This window comes from Aptenodytes patagonicus, chromosome 1 (assembly GCF_965638725.1).
Source record: "Aptenodytes patagonicus chromosome 1, bAptPat1.pri.cur, whole genome shotgun sequence".
NCBI classification, from domain to species: domain Eukaryota; kingdom Metazoa; phylum Chordata; class Aves; order Sphenisciformes; family Spheniscidae; genus Aptenodytes; species Aptenodytes patagonicus.
The window spans coordinates 124,868,499-124,893,490 of NC_134949.1; the positions used below are offsets into that span (position 1 = coordinate 124,868,499).

At 40.6% G+C, this 24,992-nt stretch overlaps 1 protein-coding gene across 4 annotated transcripts in view; it reads right to left on the minus strand.

The window, feature by feature from the left end:
- Window positions 1–1,968: 1,968 nt before the first annotated feature.
- ERG (ETS transcription factor ERG) overlaps window positions 1,969–24,992 on the minus strand; it is a 148,150-nt gene continuing 125,126 nt past the window's right edge. For 3 of the 4 annotated variants that reach the window (XM_076354100.1, XM_076354109.1, XM_076354123.1), the window contains 8 exons: window positions 22,053–22,204; window positions 18,860–19,063; window positions 17,818–17,898; window positions 15,666–15,737; window positions 9,540–9,608; window positions 9,166–9,222; window positions 7,260–7,307; window positions 1,969–4,454 (listed from right to left, as the gene is read on the minus strand). In XM_076354100.1, coding sequence (XP_076210215.1) covers window positions 3,934–4,454; window positions 7,260–7,307; window positions 9,166–9,222; window positions 9,540–9,608; window positions 15,666–15,737; window positions 17,818–17,898; window positions 18,860–19,063; window positions 22,053–22,204 — 1,204 coding nt within the window. In that variant the 3' untranslated portion in view covers window positions 1,969–3,933. The remainder of the gene's footprint in view (window positions 4,455–7,259; window positions 7,308–9,165; window positions 9,223–9,539; window positions 9,609–15,665; window positions 15,738–17,817; window positions 17,899–18,859; window positions 19,064–22,052; window positions 22,205–24,992) is intronic. The other variant, XM_076354115.1, reaches the window with a different exon arrangement.

Here is a 24,992-nt window from a genome sequence, read left to right on the forward strand (position 1 = left end):
ACTCACAGTACAAGTGTAAAATACATCCTTCAAAGGCATTTTTTATGTACTCACTAAAACCAATTTAATATCAGGGGAAATATCTTGATTGAGAACGGTGAAATTTGAGCTTCCTAGTTTTACTTTTGAAACTTTTCTCACCATCACCTCCCATGTTACAGTGTAGCTTCTCAGATAGATGTGTATTTCTTGCTGAAAGCATGCATGTTTATCTCTAAATTTCAGGAAAAATAAAGCTTCTACTTTCAGAGCAGTCCTCAGAGTGCTGTAATAAGGTATGAGATTTGACTGATCACTGACTTTAAAAGAAGTTCTAATTCAAACAAAGGGCCAAAGTTATCAACATGACCAACTTGTACCAATGTGGACTCATCAGGGCCATGCTGTCCATGCATACAGGTGCTTAAATGGCAGACGTTCAGCCGAGGTCTTGGGGTCTGGCTGAGCCTCACATGAATGTCTCTCATGGTATGGACGCAGAGTTGCTCAGCTTCCCTGAAGATTTTGGCTATACTGGGCCCATCCCTTGTCATGGTCTGAACTGGGAACCAGCCCCTAAAACTCTGGCCTCACTCTGGTCTTCCTGGCTCCCAGTAGCAAGGCCAGATTGGGTAGCAGGTGGTGAGCAGCAGAGACACTACCATGGGTCCACTGCCTGGTTTGCCTCTGCCAGTGCCCTGGGACACTGGGCTGATCCTTGCCCTCCAGCAGGAAGAACCCATGGGGTGGCTGTTGCCCCTGGGGTAGGGAGGTCCTGCAAGTAGCAGACCCACCTGTGCCAGTGCTGCAGCAGTAGGGTCTCTCCATCCTTCGCTTTCCTCTTCATCCTCAGGATTTCAAAATCCAGGTTTTCCAAGGCTCCTGGAAAGCTGTGAGCTGGTCCTGGGGAAAGGTGTAGCTCTACAATGGCTGTCCTGGACTGATTCACCAGTGACCTTACCCATGGCTTACTGTAGGATTTTGCTTTTCATCATGAGGGGTCTCCATCACGCCATCTGCTGTGACTCCATCCCTGTCCCAGGATTTGGATCCTTTCTTTTAATGTCAGGATGTTGTTCCCATTGCACACGATAGCAGCCAGGCAACACAATCTGGAAATCCTGCAGACAGCTCTGTGAGCACTGGGGATGCTTTGGAGGCCTCCAGGCACATCCTTGCCAATCTAAACAAAGACAGTTGTTTTATCTGGATTTTTAAGTGTTTAATTAAAAGGCGGTTCAACAATACACTTACCGTTTTTTGAGTTGGAAGTACGCATGAAGTAGATAGCAAGCATCTGTAGATGTATTTCCACTGAAAGGCAAACTATTATTCTTATAGTCAGCATGTAGGTGTGCCTGCCATAACTTTCTAAAATAGTGAGGGACTAACCTTTTCCAAGAGTTCAGTTTTTCTAACCTTTCCGCGAGTTTTTATTTTTTAAGAGATACAGACTTACAGTGCTTATTTCCCAAACGATCACAAGGCTTATGATGCCACTGCTCAAGTCTCAAACATTAGTAATATAATCCTGTGCTTATAAACTGCCACCAAGACACCCATAACACGGGAGTCTGGCAAGCGGGCTCCCATTGCACAGCACTGATTAATGCTCCACAAAACGGATATGCGGAACATTTGTTGTAAAACCTGAAACCACACCCATTTTGTCTGAAAAAGAGACAAAAGAACAGCAAAAAAGGGATACAGTTGGAGGTCTGAGCTGTCTGGAGTCTCTGCAGTAAACACTGCCTGCTGCGGAGAGCCACTCATAAATGTCAGTGCTGATTTTCCAGACCAGTTCTTCAGATGGTGTTGCAAAAAAATGGAGTCATGCCATTAGGCACCAGATGTAGTTTTGGGGCCCAGGGTACAGTGTGGGAAGCCTCTAAGTCTAGAACAGAAAGAAAACATCCTGCCCTTTGTAAACAGCCAGGATGGACAAATTAACAAGCTACCATACACTCCATTCTAAAGTGAGGAATAATGGAAGTTATTCATTATTCACTTTATTTACTAATAATGATACAGTATGTATTAATAGCAAGGGGCCGTGGTAGTTCAACATACGATTCAGTATGAAAACACATCTCAGGATGAGATTATGGCGCATAATCTGATGGCAACAAAAGATAATTTCTGGGTGTCAGTATTCTTCCTTAGAGGCCTCCTTTAGACTTCATTTTCAACCTTGGCCATGAAGTTGTCAGAGAATTGGGCATGGTTGCAATCTCTGGGCAAAAGCAGCTCAGGACAAGAATGGCAAGGCACTGTTAAAGAAGGGCTGCAAGTATTTTAGCAGAACTGTCTGGAAAAGAAGATACACAGCACCTGTCCACTTTGAACTTAGGCTAAGCATTGCTATTTGGTCCTACATTTTCATGATTGCCAGATTTCACAAAACAAAATAATGCCTAGCATATTTTAACACGGTGAGTAGGAGATCTGATAGGTGTGTCAGGCACTAAAAATGCAAATGCAAATGCAAACTACAGTGTCAATCTGAATTGCCATGCTAGGCCAAGCTTATTTTATTACATACATTCTGCATTCTAAGTACTAATATGTTCATAATGTAAACATTAAGCATACAGAGTTAAAATTCAAGGCCACAATATTTTTGATTGTCCCTTTTTTGTGTCTTTGGCTGGCCGAGATCAACTCGTAGTGTATAAATGCATAAGTTATATAATAATTATATAAAAAGGAAAAAATAACATTGACTTGTATACTTCATTCTGACAAACGCACAGCGTTCGCGACTCGATAAAGAAAAACTGGCGCCCGCCTAACAAAAATACTTAGATGATTTCTGATTTTGGCAGTCAGGGGTTGTCTCTTGCTTTAACCAATAGAAAACAAACTCCCTTAATAATGATGAGGTTCTAACTGGTAGCTTTTAAATATCAAACACAATTCCAGTTTTACTTTTTTTTAAAAAGAGATGCATATTCTGATTTCTGAATTCTTCTGCTTTTCCCTTTTTCCACCTTTTTTTATTACTATAAAATCAAGTCTGTTCCTTCTGTAATACTGGGAATGGTGTGATACTGAGCAATATGTTTCACAAGTCCAAACAAGTGTTTCTTCATAGTCCCAACGCTACTAAGTTTTCAGTCTTTTCAGTCTCTACCGGTAAAGAAGTTTCTTTTCTCCCATTCTCACCACCTTTGTCCTCCTCTTTCTCCTTTCTGCTTCCTCTGTCAGGTGCAGGCCTCTGATCTACAATCATACACTTGCCCTTCAGCACATTCTCATTTCCAATGTTTGGCTCAGGGTTCCTGTAATACTGTCAAGAAATCTTAAAGTTTGGGTTGTCTTCACAGTTTGAGTAGCTGATAACACTCTGATGAATGGAACGCATTTGATTTTAACCAAAACAATGTTGTTATATTCCAAATCAGCTTCCACACTAAACCAGTCTCTTTTGTTGATATGTTTTGATTTTTTAAATACAGGTAGGGTTTTTTCCTTTTTTCCCCGCCCCTCCCTTCTTCCCCCCCTCTTTTCTAATGATTCATATATTGTATGTTAGGTCACTATAGACTTATCCTTATATTGCTGTAGTATAGTCCCAGTTTTGCACTAGCAAGATATCAAACTTTACACATAAGCTTATCAACTTTTTAAGACCACTAGCTTTCGTAGGTTTTCCTTATCATTTCATGCTTTTACCTACAATAGTCTATTGTTGTTTGGTCCACAGAGTCGATGCCCATATACATTACATTTTAGTATCTTAATACTTCTTGAATATCTCGTTTAAATCCCTACTACAAAGAGTCTTTTTGACATCTACTTTTTAATGTGTTTTTTCCCAGCCAAACCTTCATTTGTCTCTTTAGGCACTTTTAATTCGTGTACTCCAATAGAGTACATTGCAATTCATCAGGGACCGTATCCCAGCGAGAAGTGTCTTTGTTTGCTTTTTCTGGTGTTTCTCTTTTTCCCCGCTTAGTAGTAGGTGCCAAGATGAGAAGGCATATGAGCAGCTGGCAGCCTGGTATTGGGGTAGATACCTCCAGTTGGTGAATTCCAGTATGGGTTAGGGGCAGCGAAAAAGCTGGACGATGTTACGGGCAAAGCAGGGGGATGGGGAGCTACAAAGTTCATCTTCTGAGGGTGCGCATGGTAGGAGCTCATGTAGGGGAGGTCTGACGGGTATTTGTACATGGACGACTCTGGGGGATGAGGCTGGAGAGCCTGAGCAATTCCGTGGAAATCAAATTTGTAGGCGTAGCGCTTACCATGAACCTTAGTCATAATATTTTTATCATAGTAGTAGCGAAGCGCACGGCTGAGTTTGTCATAGTTCATGTTAGGTTTGCTTTTCCGCTCCCCCCAGCGTCGAGCCACTTCGTCAGGGTCGGTCATCTTGAACTCCCCGTTGGTGCCCTCCCAGGTGATGCAGTTGGAATTGGAGCTGTCCGAGAGGAGCTCCAGCAGGAACTGCCATAGCTGTATCTGCCCACTCCCTGTGGGGGGAAATGAAATAGAAGTGTCAGGACTAGTGACTAATAATGTTAAGACATCAATTCTTCTAAGCTCTCACATAGGACCCTATTAGGAAATGTTGCAATGTCGGTTCCTACTTCTTACTCTTAACTAGTCCCCTTTCTCCCAGCCCTGTCTCATGAAATCCTAAAGAGCAGATATAATGGTAATGTGTCATGTTTTCCCTCATCTGAGTGGCAGAATGCCATTACAGGGAGATATAATAGTTACCTAATGTCATTCAGTGTAGACAATTGATGGGGAAATAATACGGCACTCATTTAGGAAACTAATCTCTAAAGTTCAGGACAAACAGCTTTCACTTGCGTAACATTTTGCTTGTTCTCACAGCATTATGTTGCAACTAAATGTTCTCTGCTATGGAATAAGCCTACACAAAATGGAGAAGTTCAGCGAAAGCTGGGCTCATGCCAAACCATATCATCCATTTGCAGCATTTGGGGAAATGCAGAACGGAAACTTATTAGATTGCTGTTGCACTGCATACAACCATAGAGCAAAACATTTGCAAGAACAGTGAAAAGGTCCATAAAATGCATTCTTGTCATCGTTCTGTGTCAAACGAGTTTAAATGATTATTGAAGTTAAGACTTAAAATGTTGGGGTTTTCTCCCTCCTCTGCCAATTTCATCTTAAAAAGAAAATAATTAGTCTGCTGTCAAATTTGCAGAAGTGTGTTGCCCAGAGTTATAGGAACAAAATTTGACCATTTTAGGCAATTGAAAGTAGATTTCAAATGGCCTTGCCACTGATATTCATGTTAAAAGCTTAGCATTTCTTAATAAAGCAGCACTGAAATGATGCAAAATACAGCTGAAGCAGCTTGCAAGGCAATCTGTTTCACAAGCACAATGTCAGCAGAATTTGCCAACCAGCTTGTATGTGCTAACTTCTAAGTACATCTCTGACCAGGAATCAGTTGGGTTTCTTTTTTCTTCCAAACCAGATATGTGGGTATAATAAACAAAGCTTTTCTTCAGAAAGCTTATAGTAGCGAATTATAGTATCAAGCTAGAGTAGCATCTGAAATCCATTAGCAGTTTATACTTCAGTGCAACTGAAACCCATATTCGTTTAAATGATATTTATCCAAACTGTCCTTAATGAATTTCTTCTGTTCCATTAACATGCATTAAGTAAACAAACAAACAAAAGAATCCATGGTATGAGCAAGACATGCAAGTTTTAATACACGAAACATAACAAGAGGATTAGCCTTTGAAAATCAATAAACAGTTCAGCACTGGACAAAACACAAATTTTTGAATAAGCAATCCAACATATGTTCTAACATAAACACTTGCCTTCCAAATGTAATATATAGTCCTATGAAAATAAATGGTTGCTGTCAATTTCCTTTTAATGAGAGAGTAATTCCACCAATTTATAAACACACAAAACATGTTAAAGCACAGGAATGATGGTGCATAGGAATTCCATATCTAAATGTTGAAAAAGTATCCCAATACAGATCATGTTAGTGTTTTCCACAGTAATGAAGGCTACCAAATGGACGCTTGACAAAATTGTAAAAGCCGTGGTTTACGAACAAATTAAAGGGAGGTATGCCCCCACTTCCAGTTAAGGTAAGTGTCACTTGGAAACCCACTGCCTTAGGCCATTTGGAGAACCCTATTCTTAATACTTAATTGCTTTCCTATGCCATGCAAAACTGTTTAGAAAGTAAGCTAATCTAGAACTGTGCTTGATGTCACTTGGGATAAAGTGAAAGGAAATGAATCAGTACTTTGGCAATTTCATGCCTTGAAAAGCCATACAATCCTCGTAAGAAGAAACATTGTCACTGGGGGTTGAGGAGACTTGCAATGTGGAACAAGGAACACTGTGCCCTGTGGCTGTTAAAGCAAGGGAAACGGGAAGTAGCACGTACAATGTCAATCCATTGTGGCAGATTATGATGTTGATTATGGTGGTGTACGGCCACAGTGTGTCCTGCGGACTCAGAGTAGCCACAGTGCAATCTGCACAGTTCACAATCAGTGTTATTAACTCACCAAGAAGGTTCCTCATCTTTAGCTAAAATATGCTACAAGCCCCTGTCCACAATGCACCCCGTTGCCTTCTTCTTAAAGTGGGAGAACATTTTTGAAGTGTTTAACCCAATTATTCTTTGCAAATAGATTATGCTTTCCTGTTTTTTCCCTATATATTTTTGCTGGTTTGGGTTATTCATCCCAAAATTTTGTATTTGTCAAGATCAGTATGGCATTGTATTGTGGATTGACAGAATCTGGGACACATATGACGCAGATCGGTAAGAGACTCACGCCTTTCTGGAGGGGTACCTGGAGGCCAGATGGGATATCTTACAGCACTTAACAAAATCCCAATGTTTAGGCAACTGAAGTGAACTCCTGTTGATATGAGGAGCTCAAATATCTCTAATGAGGTATTTGACGGACTGAATGTAACCATCTACTCTAGGATGATTTGAATAGCTCTCTAGAGAGAGCTGTATTAACTACGTCTCCAATGAAAACCATGGGAAATAAGACACCTAGCTCATATGTAGACACCTACATTAAGATACATGAGTTTATGTATCTTAATCTGTGACCTCAGTCCCACCCTTGTGTAATTTAGAAACCTAATCCTGCAACACATTGGGTGTCATCAGCTCCCACTGGGTCATACTGAAGAGTGGTAAAATTGGTCACATCACCTTCCAGGTCTGGCCTTAAAGCTGGAATAAGGACACTAGCAGTGAAGAGAAATCCTCCTAAATCAGCAAAATCCCTTCTCACCTGGATTTGCAAGTCGGCTGCTGGTCGGTCCAAGAATCTGATACGGATCTAGAACATTGTGAAAGAAAGATTTTAAATCATGTAACAACGATGTCAAATATTTTAGGTGTTATTTTTTAACCTTGTAAGGGGCATTGTATACTGCCTGATGGGACAGCAGGTCCAACACTGGGGAAAGCGGTTCCTTTCTCTGCATCGCAATATTTGCATGTTTTCCCATAAAACTGGGTGTGCAAGTGGACAATTGCAAGGATACACATTTGCCTTTTGTACTGTATTAGCGTGCACAAGCATATATTCAGACTCACTGTAAATTTGGCCCAGAAGTATTCTGATTCCTACTTAAATAAAGTACGCATACACGCAAGCACCCTTTGGTACTATTGACCCTCGCAGCGTGCCAGGGCCCACAGGCACAGACAGGTAATGGGGTGAGAGTCCCCTCCACAAAGGACAGCGGCCTCTCTTCTTGTGAGGCCACATTTGTTTTCCCCGCGCCACTGCTAACTCACTCTGTGCCAAAAGAGCCTCCAGAAGAGAGCTGAGAGTGCATGGCTGAACCCAGGCAATGTGGCTGGGTCTATTCTTTGTCACCGGAGGCGAGTGAGGGATCCCCTGTATTAACCTTGCAGCTAGGGTTTTCAGAAGAGCCTGTGTCAGCCACACAATGCCTGTAGCATCTCAATATTTTTCTCAAGGGATTCCCTCCGGAAATGAAAACTCATTTTGGCCTGAATTGAAGTACAACAGGAAAAAGGGGAGGTTGTGACAGAAGTACAAAAGCCGAAGTGATGGGCTGCAAGCACAGCCCGGAGCCCCTCGCTGAATGACCCTGTTGCTGGGCTGCCTCATCTCTGGACAGCTGCTCTCAAACAGTCGCCAGTTTTACAGCCAAGAAGATAATCAGGTTACATTCCTTATGCATTTAAATAATCTGTGCAGCTCACACACAGCCATTAAACAGTCCTGAGGACTTACATAAATGATCAGTATATTTCTTGAAAGATTCTTATGGATGGAAGGCCAGATTAGATAAAACGCTATTTGGGAGAAAAAGCAGTATAATACTTCCCAGGCAGCATGTATATGAGTTAATGAGACGTAGTCATGCGCACAGTCTTATTTAGCTATAACAAAAACCAGAATAATGATTTGAAATCCATGTGATAAAAACAGGCTCAGAGTCTTCTGAGCTAAGAATATCCTCCAGATCTCTTTTATTTCCTATTTCTACCTTTTTGCTTTTAACAAAAGCTGTACCTGACTCAGAATCTCTGTAGTGCTTTCTAGCTACCTGCCCAAAACACAGTCTAATTCACAATAAGGGATTAGGTCCTACCCCATGGATTAGCTGCTTTGAAAACACAAAATGCACCCATTTTGCAAAACCACTAGTCTACAAACTCATGAACTTCTACTTTCTCTTCAGTTTCCCAATAGACTAAGAATCCTTCTAATTCTCCTTTTTAATTTCAGGAGCCCAATTCAAATAGGTTTCTGTATGCTGTAATCCATTTTCCTTTCTTTGCTCATGCACATTTTCCAACTGCTAGCATTTCAACTACTGCGGAGTATATGGTCTTTTGACATCCTTACTTTCCACCTTTGTACCTAAACTGTACATAGGTACTTTGTTTAACAGCTTTTTTTACTCTGCAAGGTTGTCACTGCCATTAAACTTTACTAAAAGCAATTTTCAATGGCCATGGGAGCCTTCATCTCAGATCCAGGTGTAGAGCCAACTCATACACGTCTGGAGATTTAGTGGTCACCAGCTGGAGATCTTATTAGTGGTCTGAATCACATGTTGCAATTTTCTCCTGGTTAGTAGGTGAGAGCTGTCCTTCTCATCATGTTCAACAAACCCCGTCACACCCAGGCGTAATTCAAACAAAATGACACCTACCTAACTGAGGACGCTGGTCTTCTGTTTTGGGAACTGTTGAGGATGATGGCTGAGTAGCTGAAAATGGAAAAACCCATGTAGTTATTTTTCCAGTTTGGAAGATGGTCACAAAACCTGTGACTGATCACAGGTCTGGGACTCCTGCTGCTCACCACTCAATGGTGGTCACAATAGGATTTAGCTTTATAAGACTAAATGGACCTGATGAAGCCTGAATTCAAGGAAGGATGTGGCTGCCCCAGTGACTCCACCCGGTATTGCCTATACACAGCTAACAGGCTTTCCAGCCAAGGCACAGGTAAAAATCCTCCAGAGCTGAATGCTGAGGTAGCTCCTACCAGTTCACTTCAGAGTCTATCCAGGTTGCATTTTACCTTTTGACTGAGGACTGGGGTGGGTGTGACTCGTCCATGCTGATCTCCTGGCTTGCTCATAAGGCAAATCTGCAAAGGAAAAATACACTGGATTCATGCAGATATGGCATAAAGTGTTTATGTCCATAAGGGGCACATTTCTAGGGGACCCATTGGATTGGAAAAATTACTGAAATAGGAAGGACACTCCTTGTTAAAACCTTTATCGTCTTTATTGTCTCTAAAAATAACAGTACCTCTGCATTGCTCTTTAGAGGTGCCTATTCTTGTTAGATGTCTGAACTGCACTGAAATAGCTGGTACAAATACTCTATAGGCCCCATCATTTCCAAAGGCTTAGAGTACTCCCTTTGGTCTCCTTCCTCAGCCCAGGACACCAAAGAATGACACACACTGTACATCATGGACAATTTATGCTAGAGTCTTGCAGGAAAAGTCCCCCAAGAGGTCAGAGCTCAGATTAAGTATAAACTGTGTACCATCCCTCCCAATCTCAGCATGTAACAGTTATTTTAAGAAGATAGACTTTAGTTGATTTCATGTGTCATTCTCCGTTAGTCTGTTGCTGTCACCCCTTGAGATTGATCAAACCTTATAGGTTGAGTTTGAGAGTTCCCTTTTCTGCCACCTGGTCATAGGCAGAGATATGTGAGACAACAAAGTCTTGGTTTTGTCTGTTGGAGATTCCTCTAAACCACTGTTGTATGTTTGTGTTTGCACCGGCTCTCATTGCCATCACACACTTTGTTGTGCTCTCCCTGTGATATTACTCCTCATGCTTGCAAGTGCTCTCTGGTCTCTGGCACCCTCTGGTCTCGCTCTCATCATTCAGAATCCAACCTTTTGGGATAATGGATTGCTGCACTTTGCCAATCTCACTTGTTTCTCTTCTACTAGTCATTTCAAATTATTAATAATTCTTTTTCCTTCACTTTCCCTTCCACATCCCAGTATCCTCACAGATCTTTAGAAACATAACATGTGAAAACAGTGAACATGCTTAAATGTTAAACATATATAAGTATACATATTATATTTCTTCCAAAAAGTGGATAGCTTTTTTTCCTGCTTCATCTATTTAAATATTCCTTTCTGCTTCTTGGGACAGGCTCCTTAACTTTATGTATCTAAATTTTCGTTTGCCTTTTCTTTCATTTACTCATTACTTCTATTTCATTTAAGTGCTTTAGCATATAAAAATGAAGAAACTAAAACAGAAAAGCTTTCTTCATAAAGTGTATGTAGTAAATTCAAATGTTTGGTTTACCCTTTAAAATCTCTTGCAGTTGCCTGTGCTTTTCTATGGCTGGCTAAAATTGCTGCCAAAATCAGAGACTTACGTAGCCTGCCCAGGATCTCAGGAAGGTAGCAATACCCACCTGGTAGAACTAAGTTGGAGCAGGTGATTTGATTCTTAACAGTGCTTGTGCTTTATTTTAGAAATGATGTTTGGAAGTTAAACCAGTCAGGAAGTAAAGAAACAGTCACAGACTGGCTCTGTGCAAAACAGATGTATCTCTGCCCATTTCCAAGCACTATGAGCAGAAGTATCGAATGGAAATAAAGTGTAATGTGAAATTTGCAACCAAATTGCCTTTAATTTATTTAGTCTGTTTGGCTTGAGGAGCAGACTGGCGCTAGCAGCACTGTTGTCTCTCGGAATCTTACACTTCAAAAACTGCTTTTGCTGAGATATGCAATTTATCTTTGTATTACATTTGAATAACTAGTGCCTTCTTATCCCTGATTTCTTGAGAACTATTCCACAGTCTTGTCCTTCAGAAACACTGAGAAAATAACATGAATTGCACAAGTGCTCATCTCTAAGCAGAATACTGGTGTGCAGGTGAATCATTGTAACATGCAGATGTCCTGACCAGGTTGAGATCAACACTGCTATTAATTGTTGTAGTTAGAGGCACCTCATGGCCTGAGGACTTTATCATCTGGCAAAAAAATTCAGGACGACTCTGGTCATGTTTCCAGGGGTTTCCAAGTTCTGTCTGTACAGCGAGGGACAGGGCTCAGCCGTGGGCTGCTTGCACGTATCTTGACCAGTCCTGCCTTGCCTGGCCAGATCCCTACCTCCATGGCAGCCTTGCCAGGGAGATTCTGGTGACATAGGGAACTTATTTTTTTCCTCCAGTTCTTCCATTCCCTGCCCAGAAAGACTACAGACAAATAGGGGAAAAAGATCACAGAAGGTATGTGCTTGTCACTAGGCTGTGCAACTCGTCCTGCAACCTCTCCTCTCCTCTCCTCTCCTCTCCTCTCCTCTCCTCTCCTCTCCTCTCCTCTCCTCTCCTCTCCTCTCCTCTCCTCTCCTCTCCTCTCCTCTCCTCTCCTCTCCTCTCTCCTCTCCTCTCCTCTCCTCTCCTCTCCTCTCCTCTCCTCTCCTCTCCTCTCCTCTCCTCTCCTCTCCTCTCCTCTCCTCTCCTCTCCTCTCCTCTCCTCTCCTCTCCTCTCCTCTCCTCTCCCCTCTCCCTCTCCCTCTCCCTCCCCCTCCCCCTCCCCCTCCCTCTCCCTCTCCCTTTATCTCTTTGTGGGTCTCCAAATTATTAGACACCTCTACACTGAGCAGGTTGTGTGATGTTGTGTGCTTGTACTCCATGGCACTTGCAGCCTTAAAATATATTTGGTACAAATTTAGTACTGTGAGAAAACTGTTTTGCCTTTTAACTCAACACATCATAAGATGGTTTTCTGACTACGCCCTCTCCTTTAAAAGAAAAATCCAGTTATCAGCTTTTCTTGAAATAGCGCAAAATTCCAACTTCATTCTTAGTTCAGTATTGTGCCTCGATAAACATGTTGCCATCCTAGATAAGCAGACCTGTTCTTATTCATGAGATATTAGTACAACATGTCCTTATCTTTGATGGGAATGCTCCTGTTTGATGAGACGTAGACAAACCCATATTAGGTCTTCCTGAGCTCCTGATAGCTTCATTGTATGGCTTTCAGCTTGCTGAAACCTCATGTTCTGTTGTAAAGGTGACTGAAGAAATATGCCTTTGTCATTGCAGTTCATTACAAGCCCTGCTCATTTCCTATTTTCTATTGTAGTACCCTAACAATGGCAATGCTTAATTACTTTTTCCAGAATTGCATCCCAGGATTTGGCTAATTCCCATTTAACTTTATTTACTCCCCCCCGCTCATTTTTGACCTTTTCCATGTCATCAAGTGATTGTCCCCACGGTCTGCTATTGCTCTCACATGAAGGGTGCTTTGTTATAGAAAAGCTTCTTTGCAGTCTAGTTGAAATGTGACATTTAACTAAAAGGAAAGCCATGGAATAAGCCAACCAAATAGTTTCTTGAGATAAAACTGATTTTCTGAAAAAAAAATCTTTTCTTCTTTCTGAATGAAATTCTGACTTTAAAGATGTTTGTCAACTTTCAATTGTAAAAGATAAAATAAAAGAATACTTTCAAAATCACATGATTGTTTGTTGTAGGAAATGTTTAGTTAGGATACACCAGTTTACACAGAAGAATAGAGACACCCCATATCCAAACTACAACTCCCACAAGGAATTGTGTCAACACAGGAAGATGCTTTTAATGTTGACATAAAGCATTTTGTTTTGTAAGTGTCATTGTAAATGTGATTTGGATAAAAATGCTGAAATGAAGGACTTCACCATGTCTGATACGTGGTTTTTTTTAGAACCTTTTACTTCAGAGAAAACTAGTACTTTATTTTTTCATCACAAGTCAGGATGAAACAAATATTGAAATCACAGAATTTCCCATGGGATTAAAAAAATCCAGTTTTTGTTCAAATCCAGTGGAAGCATACCCATAAAATAGTATTCTTTCACAGCAGACTCATTCTAGCCTTTGCCTGAAATCCTGTCAATTGGCATGGTTATTTCCTGCAGGACACCCAGGTCCCTCTGGTCTTGCGTTACATGTTCATTTTCATTGGAAACTACTAAGAGCTTTGGGCAACCAGTTTAAATTGCATAGTTAGTAATTGTTTCTATAGCTATACTTTGTCTTCTCATGCATATTCATGTCCAGATTCTTCCGTGCCGTTCAAAGCTCCTGAGTACTACTACAACCTGTGACCACGAGGGCCACAGTCTGCTTTAATGTTTCATGAAAATGTCTAACTTTTTTTTTAATATCCTTTCTTCTAATACTGAGACTAAGCAGGTACTCTGGGACACTCTTTATTTTGATAATTATATCATGTTTCCTCATCCCCAGACCCCAAGTTGAACAATTTCTAACTTTTATATCTTTCAACACACTCGAAAGATTTTCCATATTCCCATGGCTTGCTCTAAGCACCTTCTAATTCTGCAAATAGCCCTTTTGATAAGGGATGATTCACACAGCTTTCCAAACAAGGCCACACTGCTGATTTATTTAATGGCAGAGTCAGATTTCCCATATGATCCTCCACTGTGTTTCTTCATTTGTTTACTTTTTTTTCACTTTGGCCAACAACTAGAGCAGTGGCTTTAATTGTGCCATAAATAAAGATGCCTATGTTAAGTTCTTCTTCTACGAGTGAAGAGGGTTAATTTGAAATCAGTAAGATATCCAAATAACTTGTGTCTTATACCGCATTTATCAACTTGTATTTTCAACTGTTAACATAATGCCAGTTTGTTGATCTCTAATAAGGCTCTGGGCGCCTGTACAGGAATCCTTTAGAGGAATCTCTGGTTTTAAGTAATGACAAAATCATACGTCATCTCTAAGTTTTATACCAAATTTTATTGTGTCCTTTTTCCAATTATTAATAACTATAGATCATGGCAGAGAATGCTAAAGCACCCATGACTTAAGATGTCACTTATTTAGTCTTCGTAACAGGTTAATTAGCCGGTTCTTGATTTGTTAAAATATTTTGTTTCTTATGACATCCTGATTTAACTTTCATTGTAAATAGTTGTGGGGCACTTTGGTAAATGTCTTATGAAAGCCAAATGCCAAATGTATGCATTGGAACAGTGGTTTTCTTTCTATTCACTACAGTATTGTTATAGGCAACAAATCTAGCAGAAGAGTTTGTTTTCCTACAAGCTGAGGAGGGTGGATTTGATCATGTAATGGTCTGGTAGCTGTTTCCCTATCTAACTTTTTAATTATCAATTAACAAATCTGCAGACATGCATATATACATGTATACAAGTGTATATAAAATAGTTACTTGTGTATACTCTCCTGGATTATACCCTAGAGCACTGATAAAAGATAGATAAAATATTTGCTATCCAAAAACCCCTCTGTTTTTAATGATAAAATGTATCTTCTCACAAGAGCTCAGTCAATTCAAGTGTATGTCCCTTCAGAACACTTGGATGCATGCCTCTGGCTCAGTAATGGATTTCCTTTAAATTTAGTATTTTGCTGCAACTCCTCTTGACGTCTCACAGTACTTTGCACTTATTACTGGAAAAGCAAATGTCCAGATTAGGCATTTTTCCAGCATCTTTAGTGGTGAAGGGTGATGTAAAGAAGATTTTTAGCTTCATAGCAATGTCCTCATCTCTTTAATTATTCCCTTTAGCCTTTCACAAACCAGCGCACCCACAATACTTTCATGGGCTTCAAACTTTTGAGCAATAAGAACCTTCTCATGTTTTGAGTTTACCTATTTAGTCTCTTAAACTTAGAATCAGGTGTTGTGGGGTTTATTTGCCTCAAACATAAATAAAACGTAGATAGCAGGAGAAACATGTATCCTGCATTTTTAGAGTACTTTTTCCCAATATACTTCAAATAGCATTAGAGGGTATTCTTGCCTCATTTTACAGACAGAGAGCTGAAGCACACTGAAGAGTGACTGTGCTAGGACAATGCAACAGAACCAGAGAATACAGCTCTGGTCTTCTGATTCTCTGGTGCTTTAAACACTAGATAGCATTGCTTCAAAGACAGAGATATGTGGAAGAAACAGACATTAAACTGCTCTATTTAATCATCTCACTCCACACAATGATATATGCACACACATATATATAAAATATATGTATATAATATGTGTGTGTATTCAAAATATAGCCTAATGTTTATGAAAAGAGAGTTGAAGGAGAAAAAGAATGAGATACTTCAAGAGATGAAATGAGTAAGATCACAGCATACAAAAGGTGGTCATTGTTCATACCTGGCCTGGTTGTAATTCTTTGTGTTGCTTCTGGATAAACTGATGTGTTTGGAAAAATAAAAGTGGCACCTCCTAAAGAGAAAGAAGAAGACATAACACCTAAAGATTCATTTTCACAGTCCCTAAGCCCAAATATTTTCCCTCTTGTAGTGTGTCTGAATGAAGACTATGAATAACTATTTTCTATCTCAGGACTGTTATATATAAAAGTTAATTCCGATAGCCTTTGCACCTGTGTAAATCCATTCAAATTACTGGATAAAAGTCTGTGCAAAATCTGTGTTAAGAGAGGAGACAGTCAAGTTCAGGAAATCTCTTCCACCTTCCCCACAATCACCTCCACCTGGGCAGGTGGTTTCATATTTTCTGAAGTAAAACTTCTTTGCCTTCTCTTCATTAATGCATGCACTTCCCAAACAGGTTCCTATTTTCAACAGAGACTGTAGGCCTGGGCCAAAGCCTATTGATGTCTGTGGGAATCTTCTCACAGACTTTGGTCAGCTTTGGGTCAGACCCTCAGAAATCTCATTCTCTTCACACAGTGAAAAAATTAAAAATACTGAGCTTGATATAGAAAATGATATCTCACTTATCTCAGGCATTGAAATTGCTCTAACTACATCAACAGACTTCTAACGACCATCTCTAGGAACACGAAAAGGGTCATAAGGATTTGTGCAATTATTGCTGACTTCAAGAAGAACTTGTTTCTAACTCTTTTGGGGTCCTTTGAAAATCCCACTCCAAAGTTCTTATGCCACCAGAACAACTAATTATCCATGTGCTGATGATCAGCACGATATTATTCACACTCTCAATGACAGAAATGCAGACAATCTCATTTTGGTGAAATGAATTTCAAAATATCATTGTCAGTGCACACATATAGAAAAAGATAACACATAGAACTGCTAAACAACACTTGGATAACTGTATGTGGAAACTGCTTGGCAAATTAGAATTTGAAAAGCCAGAGATGGAAAAGACCATCGAGTCCATCTATTTTTAAAAAGGGCTTAAGGCTTATTCCAAACCCCATCAAAGTCAATGGAAAATTTTTTGTTGCTTTTGGTGGGGTTTGCAGCAGGCCTACAGCCCACAGTAGGACTTTATGTCAAGTGGCAAACATCTAATCTCAGGAAGAGATCTTCTAATCTAGTTAATTTTGCTAGGAAACTCACTGCTATTTACCACAGTGAGAAACTAAATGAAATATGAAAAAGGCATCGCAATCCAAGGTTTTCTTTTTTTTTTTCTTTTGCATTATCCTTTGTATTATCTTTTTCATTTCTCATAAAGAATTGTTATTTCTGGTCACTGTAGGTAACTAATACCCTCAGGCATGATCATGCAATATTCCAAACAACTTTAATCAGTATGTATACCATACTATATGTACAATTCCATGCCATCCTCTGTTGCACAACTGCTAGAGTAAGATAAAATTTACTCTGAATTATTTTCATAAATATTTTAAGTCACATCCTGAAAGACAGATGCTTTTGAGGCATGTATTGTATCATCCTCCTACCTACACTCAATACTTTTCTGGGCCAAATTAATAGAAGGGTGAATATTAATAAAAATCATTTTACATTCAGATCAGACTTAGTGGAAATTACACCACCAAACTTAGTGGAGTTTCCAGCTCAAGTCCCATATAGCTGACAAATGAGATGAGCTAACTGCCTAAATAGAAATTTTATTGAATTATACGACATATACTGCATGGGAGGGGAGACAATCCCCATTCACCAGAGCCCACAGCACTTAGGCAAGTGCTGAAGCACTTTTGAGCTCCACCAACCTTCTAGGGATCCGTGGAGTAGATCTGACAGTACAATGAGACAGAATGAGAAAAAAAGTCCTGAGACAAAGGCCCTGAGCCTGCAGTTTACGATGTGTCAGGGACCCCGTTCTCTTGTAGGACACAAGAAATTACCAGTAAGGAGACCATTTTTGCACCATCTGGCCCTACGTGATCTCACCTTTTTTCTGTGTGTCTGTGCATAAAACTCACACACACAGCAAGGAGAGGATAAGCTTGTCTCCCTCCTGATTTACCATTTCCATTTTTAGCAAGCAACCCATAAAAAGGAATCCTGTGCTTTTAGAAGATGACCTATAGCAGTGGGAGCAGTGCCAGCATTACCTGTGTTTCTAGCATGCATTAACCGTGGAGAGTTTTGTAAGGCCTTATCAACATCATCTGAAGTCAAATGTGGAAGAGGAGCTACAAAACAAAACAAAAAGCAACACCAAAATGAAAAAAAATTGTGAATTATCTTTTTAAACCATATTTTCCCCTGACAGGATTGTCTGAATGCGAGTCTACCGACAGTCAGTTTCAGTCTGCAGTTTGGAGGGAGGCGTGTGCACTACAGCTTAAACTAGGGCATTCATTTATTCCACATTAGGAATGCATAATATTTCTGACTGATTATTGACAGTGTGCGTGTGGAGAAGACTGCACCGCACTGGTGTTGCAACGCTTGTTGTTTTTTTCTTTAAAAACCATGTTCACTTTAACTTCTTTAAACTGAGGCAAACCTGCAAAATTCCTCAAGCTTAGATGAAAGCCCTCAAGCCAGGAATTCACTAGTCCCTTCTTTCCCTTTGAAATGCTAGCCATGCACTACAAGTAATTTGTATTTGGACATCAGGGACTGTTCCTTTTTTCCATGAATTTACAGAACTTTTATTCAATTCAGTGAAATCTTCCTGATCCTATTCAGAGTAGAGCAAACTGCTGTCAGTCCTTAGAATCATGCCTGGAATTCGCTTTATGAATCAATGTTTGTACTCTTGTTTAGCATTCTCATCGTTAAAATGGAAATAAATGAGTATGTGACCAGAAAAAACATTAGCACTGAATCCCATATGATTTTCTTCCTACAGTATGCTGATGAATATGCTGGGTTTCAATTTGATTTTTCTCTGAGATGGACATGTAGAAATATTCCCTAACTCTTTTCTTCGATGAACATGAGTGAAAGCCAACTGAAATTAATGGGAATCTTTCCATCAAACTCAAGAGGCTTTGGATCAGGCTCCCTATTATGTTCTTAGGAACAGCAACGTTTGCAACAGACATTTGAAAACCCAGCTGAGTGTATCCACACCATTAAATCTAAGACTGATATCAACCACGGACTGATTGTAGCCACTACCATAATGACAGAAAACTAGCTTACTCTCTCTGAGGTAGTGTAGGTGTGACAGGAGGATATCTGCATTATAGCTTGGGGTGAGTCTCTGGAAGTCGTCTTTGGTCATTTTACACAGCTCCTTCCCATCGATGTTCTGGAACAACAAGATGTCCACATCCGGGAGACCGTACTCCTTCACCGCCCATTCCAGCCACTGGCGTACGTGGTCTGTGCTCCATAACGTAGGATCTGGTGGTATCACAAAGCATAAAATTAGGCAGAGAGGGGAGAGTGCTGATGCACTGGACCAGTACAAAATAAATGTAGACCACAGTCGAACGGGAGAGACCTTAATCCCCTGCTGACTTAATTAAGTCAGCAGTTTACTGACCGCTGGAGATACACGAGGAATTAGTTTGGCCTGTTGAGTGCAAAGGAGAATAACTGTCTGTGAAAAACTATTAGGGAAGAGCTGTGAGCTCTGATCACTAACAACAAACCCTCTGCTGTTGAGCTCCTTCTCCCATTCAGTTCTTTTGTCTTATTATTTTTATGCATTACTACCCACAGATTAACATAGGCTCCTGTCCTCATGCAGAGAATACTCTTCAGAAAAGTATTTAAGGGAGCCTGCTGACAGCACTGCAACTTGCATCTGAACAATTTTCAAAGCTCTCCATTGAATTTCTACCTTTATTCAAGTGAAATTTCCACTCAAGTCAGAAGCACTGTTTCTTGGGCATAGGCTAAGTAAGCACTCACAGATTTGGCTAGTTATTTCATAGAGTGTGTCATATTAAAATATTCTGCAATTCCTTTCCTAGACTGCTGTGTTGCACTGGGGTACATTGCTACACCTGCATGGGTTCTCACTTACTACCTGAAGTATTGGCAAAACCATCTGGGGAAAAAGAACAAGAACTAGTCCAGATTTTAAGCAAAATATAAGGCCAAATACCTTATGTTTCTGAATGAATCCTTGATTTTAACTTAAACTTCTTTTTTGCCTCTGAACTCCTCCTTTTCTATTTCTCTTCCATTCTACTTTTCCCTATTCTTGAGTTACAGTAAGCACCCATAAACATGAAGGTCCCTAATGACCTGCAGTGCACATCCCCATAATGGAAGACAGCTCCTACCATGAAGAATTTATACTTTTTGAAGAGAAAAAACAAACTTCTCGAGAGTCTGTGCCTTCCAACTTAAACAATTCTGTGATTCTGTGATATCCTGAAGACTGAGAATGGAGCACACAGAGGTCAAATGGCTGTACTGTGTCACATAAACGTCTGTGGAAGGGCTGGGACTTGAGTGACAGCCTAAATAACTTTTCTGTGGCTTAATTCAGTGTCATCCTCTCTCTTTTGACTGTTGTTCAGGCTGGTCTTGAAAGAGGTGGGGACCTCTTTCCATGGGCTAGGAAGTATTGAGAGTCTGTCATGCTGTTGCTCATTCCCAATCCTTCACCCACTAGTGCCTCCCCTTTTCTGATGCTTCTTTTGGCATTTTAAGCCCTTGCAAGTCAGAATATTTAATCCTCTGGAGCTTCAGAGGGTTTCTCTGTTCTCTGAAGTGCACCAAACAACACTTAAAAGAACCCCCCCATCTGGTATGAAATATGTAGCAATCTGGAGAGATGCAAGTCTGGTTGGTAAACCTAGGGTCTGGATGAGATTGCCCACATCTACAGCAAAGAACTCCAACAACTACATTCAGTTTGGTTTGAAGTAAACAACCAAACACCAGGAAGTTTACCAAAACACTTTGATTATGCCTATGATTTTTAAATGCTTCTTATTTATGATAACTAGAAAGTTACCACAGCTGGAAATGTGAATTTTGTTTTTTTTTTATTCCTAAACATTGCCACATGAGCTGCACACTGCCTATGTGGCAGTCAAACAAAACCAACTGATTTTTACCTATACATTTCTTCTAGGGACCTCAAAATAGAAAGGCTGTGACTGTGACCATCTTGTTCCTTGAATGTCACTCAAATCCACCTCAAAACACACCTCCAGGAATACACTGAGAAAAAAAGATCTTGCTGAGCTAACCATGCTAAGGGTTACTAAAAGACTGAAAAAAGTGCCAACCATCAAGAAGACAAATGTTTTAGAAGAACATTCAAATGTCGTGAATTTCAGTGTGGTCTGCTTCCAGTAAGACAGGACACTTCATTATTCAGTGCATCACTCTTCTGTGCTTCAGAATAGAACTGTCAATACCATTGCAGAGCATACTGCAACATACTTGTCCGCACATATCTTGACAAATAACTGAAATAATCACAGCTTGCAAAATTGGCCACAGTTAGTACTCTTGCATATCTTAGCAACTGAAAAACTGTAAGAATATTAAGCAACATAGCAGTAGCAGAAATGTTTCAGATAGGCACATCTCTGCTGGCGAGGAACTAGCAGCAAAACATTCCCTTCTGTTCACAGGTTGCAGGTGTTGTGTCTATGCTGTGTATATCCAGCGGTTTATGAACACCCACATATGTCATGATGGTCTAATGCTTTGACTTTGGAAATAGGCATGCTAATTATTTTGCAAACCGAGACAACAAACCTTCCAGTAGAGGTTTGTTTGGAGGACAAGGCACACAGGAGTGAAAGCCTTCTTGTTCAATTAACTGCTGAATCCCACAACCAAGCTTGCCAAGACTAACCAAGAATTTCTCAATTGTGCTCTTACATTGCAGTGGAGTTGTCAGTTTGCTTATTAAAATGTTTTACACCGCCCAAACTCAGGGGATAACCTACATAAATGCTTTTCATGCACTGTCTGATTTCACAGAAGCTATTGTGTTTTTAGCATGCTGAGAGCCGGACTGCATTTGGTATTTGCAGGGATATCATGTGGTACAACAGTGATCCTTTCTCTCTCCCACACACTCTGCACTCAGCTAGTCCATAGTGTTAGGAAATGGAAGTGGCTCTTCAGTTTTCCCACTTTAGGGTGAAATACTCCAAAAGGAGCTAGAGAATTAGATAAGATCTGAGTGCCTGGAATCAGCCAGTTCTGCTGCTGAAATGGGAAGAACAGGTTGAGGAGGTGGCTTCACCATGGTATTTCTCAGCTCGGTCTCTTAATAACCCTGGGAAATTACTGCTCTTTTCTTCCTGATCACCAGTATCACATTGCCACTTTTCTCTAAATCTTCTTAAATAATGTAGTAGACTTAGGGGAAATGCATTTTTTTTGTCTGAAATTTTTGTGTAGAGGGTCTAACCTGCTGGCACAATGACTCTTCGTTCATTGGTAGTCATATTTGGGGGTGGAACATGCTTCTCTTCCATGTAGTTTCCATAGTTCATCCCAACATTGTCTGAGCCGCTAACCATTTTCCCTCCTTTTGCCACGCTGCAGTCATCAGGGGAATTCCTAGACAGAGAAGAGAGATGTGCTTCTATTATTATTCCAGTCCCTACTAATACCCTCAGCAAAGAACCATGCTGAATGAAATGGAAAAAATGAGACTTGAGCACCAGGGTTGGGCTGTCACTGGAAAACTCAGTACCTACCACCCAATGACTCTGCTGATTTCTTCAGTTGCCTCAGAAAAAATGACAAGCCTCAAAGGACCATATATTTATTTTTATTTTCAAAGGATCAGGCTCTTACATGTCTCCAAACATATAAACACTAACGATTTATTTCCAGAGATGGGGCTAGAATGGAGGCTTGTTCATGAGCCTGCTGAGCCTGATGGCTGCAAGTAGCTGCACTTCTCTCTCCAAACATCTTACAGACAACTCAGCAAACATAGACATGCACTTAATGTAAATTTTCTGAGGGAAAACTATTATTAGTTGTCGTTGTCCAAGCCTTGGACAAGGCTTGTCCAAGGCTTGGACAGCAGCTTCCCATCTCCACTGCTGTCATTGTTTCATATGGGCCACGCTCAGTTGCACTTTATGTCATGCAATGTAGACACACCTCTACGTATGGCTTACAGAAAAGGAACATTTGCCAATGCCATGATTCAAAATACCACACGCATGACTGGAAAAACCTTTCAGCTCCTGACTAGCACAGTCTCCATGGTACTGTAGTCAAGAAATGGAAATCTGCAGAGGATCTGCAACCAGACACCTCTTTAATTTTGGCTTCACTTTCTGAATAGAGTCTTTAGGTTTAACATCCCACAGGGGGTTCCCTAATGGCATTTTAATTGCATCACAGTTTTCTTTCTGGCAGACACAGACATATTTGTCCCTTAATTTAATGTCTACAATGTGTTTCATCAGAGAGAGAAAAATTGTTACAAAAATCAAGATAAAGAACAGAGCCACCGGGAATACCTTTAAATGTAAAGAGGCTGTTTGGCAAGGTAAGGAGGGTGTTAGTTGGGTTTTGGTTTCTTTAGCAATACTACGTTACTTACAAGCTTTCTTTTAGTCCTGCCATTTAACTCCTGAAACTGTACTATGGTCTTACTAAACAAGCAGCAAGTCAGGTTGCGATGCTTCATTTCAGTTCCTTGCAAACCAACTAATTTGCAGTCCAGAGAACTGAGAGACCCTCCAAGACCCAGACTCCGTGTTTCACCCAGAGCCTCTTGCTCTCCCCAGCTCAGAAATCCCAGCTCTTGCTGCAAGTGTTGGGCAGCAATGTCACTGTAAACCCACCAGTGGTCAGAATACAGGTGCTTTCCCAGAAGACTTTTGCTATTGTTTGAGGACAGACGAGGAAAAATAATAGAGTTTAGACCACAGTCTGCTCAACATACATCAAAAGGATGTGGCAGATATTTTAGCCAATGCCCAAGTGACCCGGTCGAGTTGACTGTTCAGCTGCTTTTGGCTGGGATAGAGTTAATTTTCTTCATAGTAGCTGGTATGGGGCTATGTTTTGGATTTGTGCTGAAAACAGTGTTGATAATACAGGGATGTTTTAGCTATTGCTGAGCAGTGCTTACACAGAGTCAAGGCCTTTTCTGTTTCTCACCGCACCCCACCAGCGAGTAGGCTGGGGGTGCACAAGAAGTTGGGAGGGGACACAGCTGGGACAGCTGACCCCAGCTGACCAAAGGGATGTTCCACACCATATGACGTCATGCTCAGCATATAAAGCTGGGGGAAGAAGGAGGAAGGGGGGGACGTTCGGAGTGATGGCGTCTGTCTTCCCAAGTAACCGTTACGCGTGATGGAGCCCTGCTTTCCTGGAGATGGCTGAACACCTGCCTGCCGGTGGGAAGGAGTGAATGAATTCCTTGTTTTGCTTTGCTTGTGTGCGTGGCTTTTGCTTTACTTATTAAACTGTCTTTATCTCAACCCACCAGTTTTCTCACTTTTGCTCTTCAGATTCCCCTATCCCACCGGGGGGGGACTGAGCGAGCGGCTGTGTGGTGCTCAGTTGCTGGCTGGGGTTAAACCACGACAACTGCCATGCGTCAGGAACTAATGCAGTTATAATTCTCACGTGTGTTTTAAAAAATAACTAGCACTTGGAAAGCTGAAAAGATTTAGTATACATCTTAAATACTAAAAGTACATTTTAAGTATATCAGTTTTTTTCTACGCAGTGTTACTACTAATTTTACTATGTTGTCTTAATGTATTATTAAAAAAAAAATTAACTGCTGATGGCTTTCAGTTTAAAAATAAAATATATCACAGAAACCATTCAGTGGGTACTGTCATCTTCTTTAGGAGAAGGAACAGGGCCTTGAACGTTGCCTGGGAAATGTTGGCTTCACACACCTTTTTCAGGTATAAAATGTCTTGGGTGCCACATAACATATTACCTATGAAATCTGCCTTGTGTAAAGGTCCTACAACTGCTTTGTCAGCCACAGGACTGAATAATAACCACAAGAGAAGATACAGTCAGCACGCGGTCTTGCCTGTCATTGAGTGGTGGTGAATTTAGCCTTTCCTCTCAGAAGCAGAATACTTGGGTATTATTCTCTCAGGTTTAACTTTTCTATCCCACTACATACCTCTACATATAATTCTGGGATGCAGCTTATTTCTCTCTAAACAGAGCTAAGCAAAACAAAGTAACTTTTTCTTTCAGACATAAACATGTTCAAAAAGAGCTTTTGTGATGATTGCTTGTGACTAAAATGTTGGCTTTTTCTGTTTACCTTTACAAAAACAAATGGCATATATGCATAAGTGAGTCCGCATACTAAATCACATATATTTGGAAACACCATCCAGCTCCT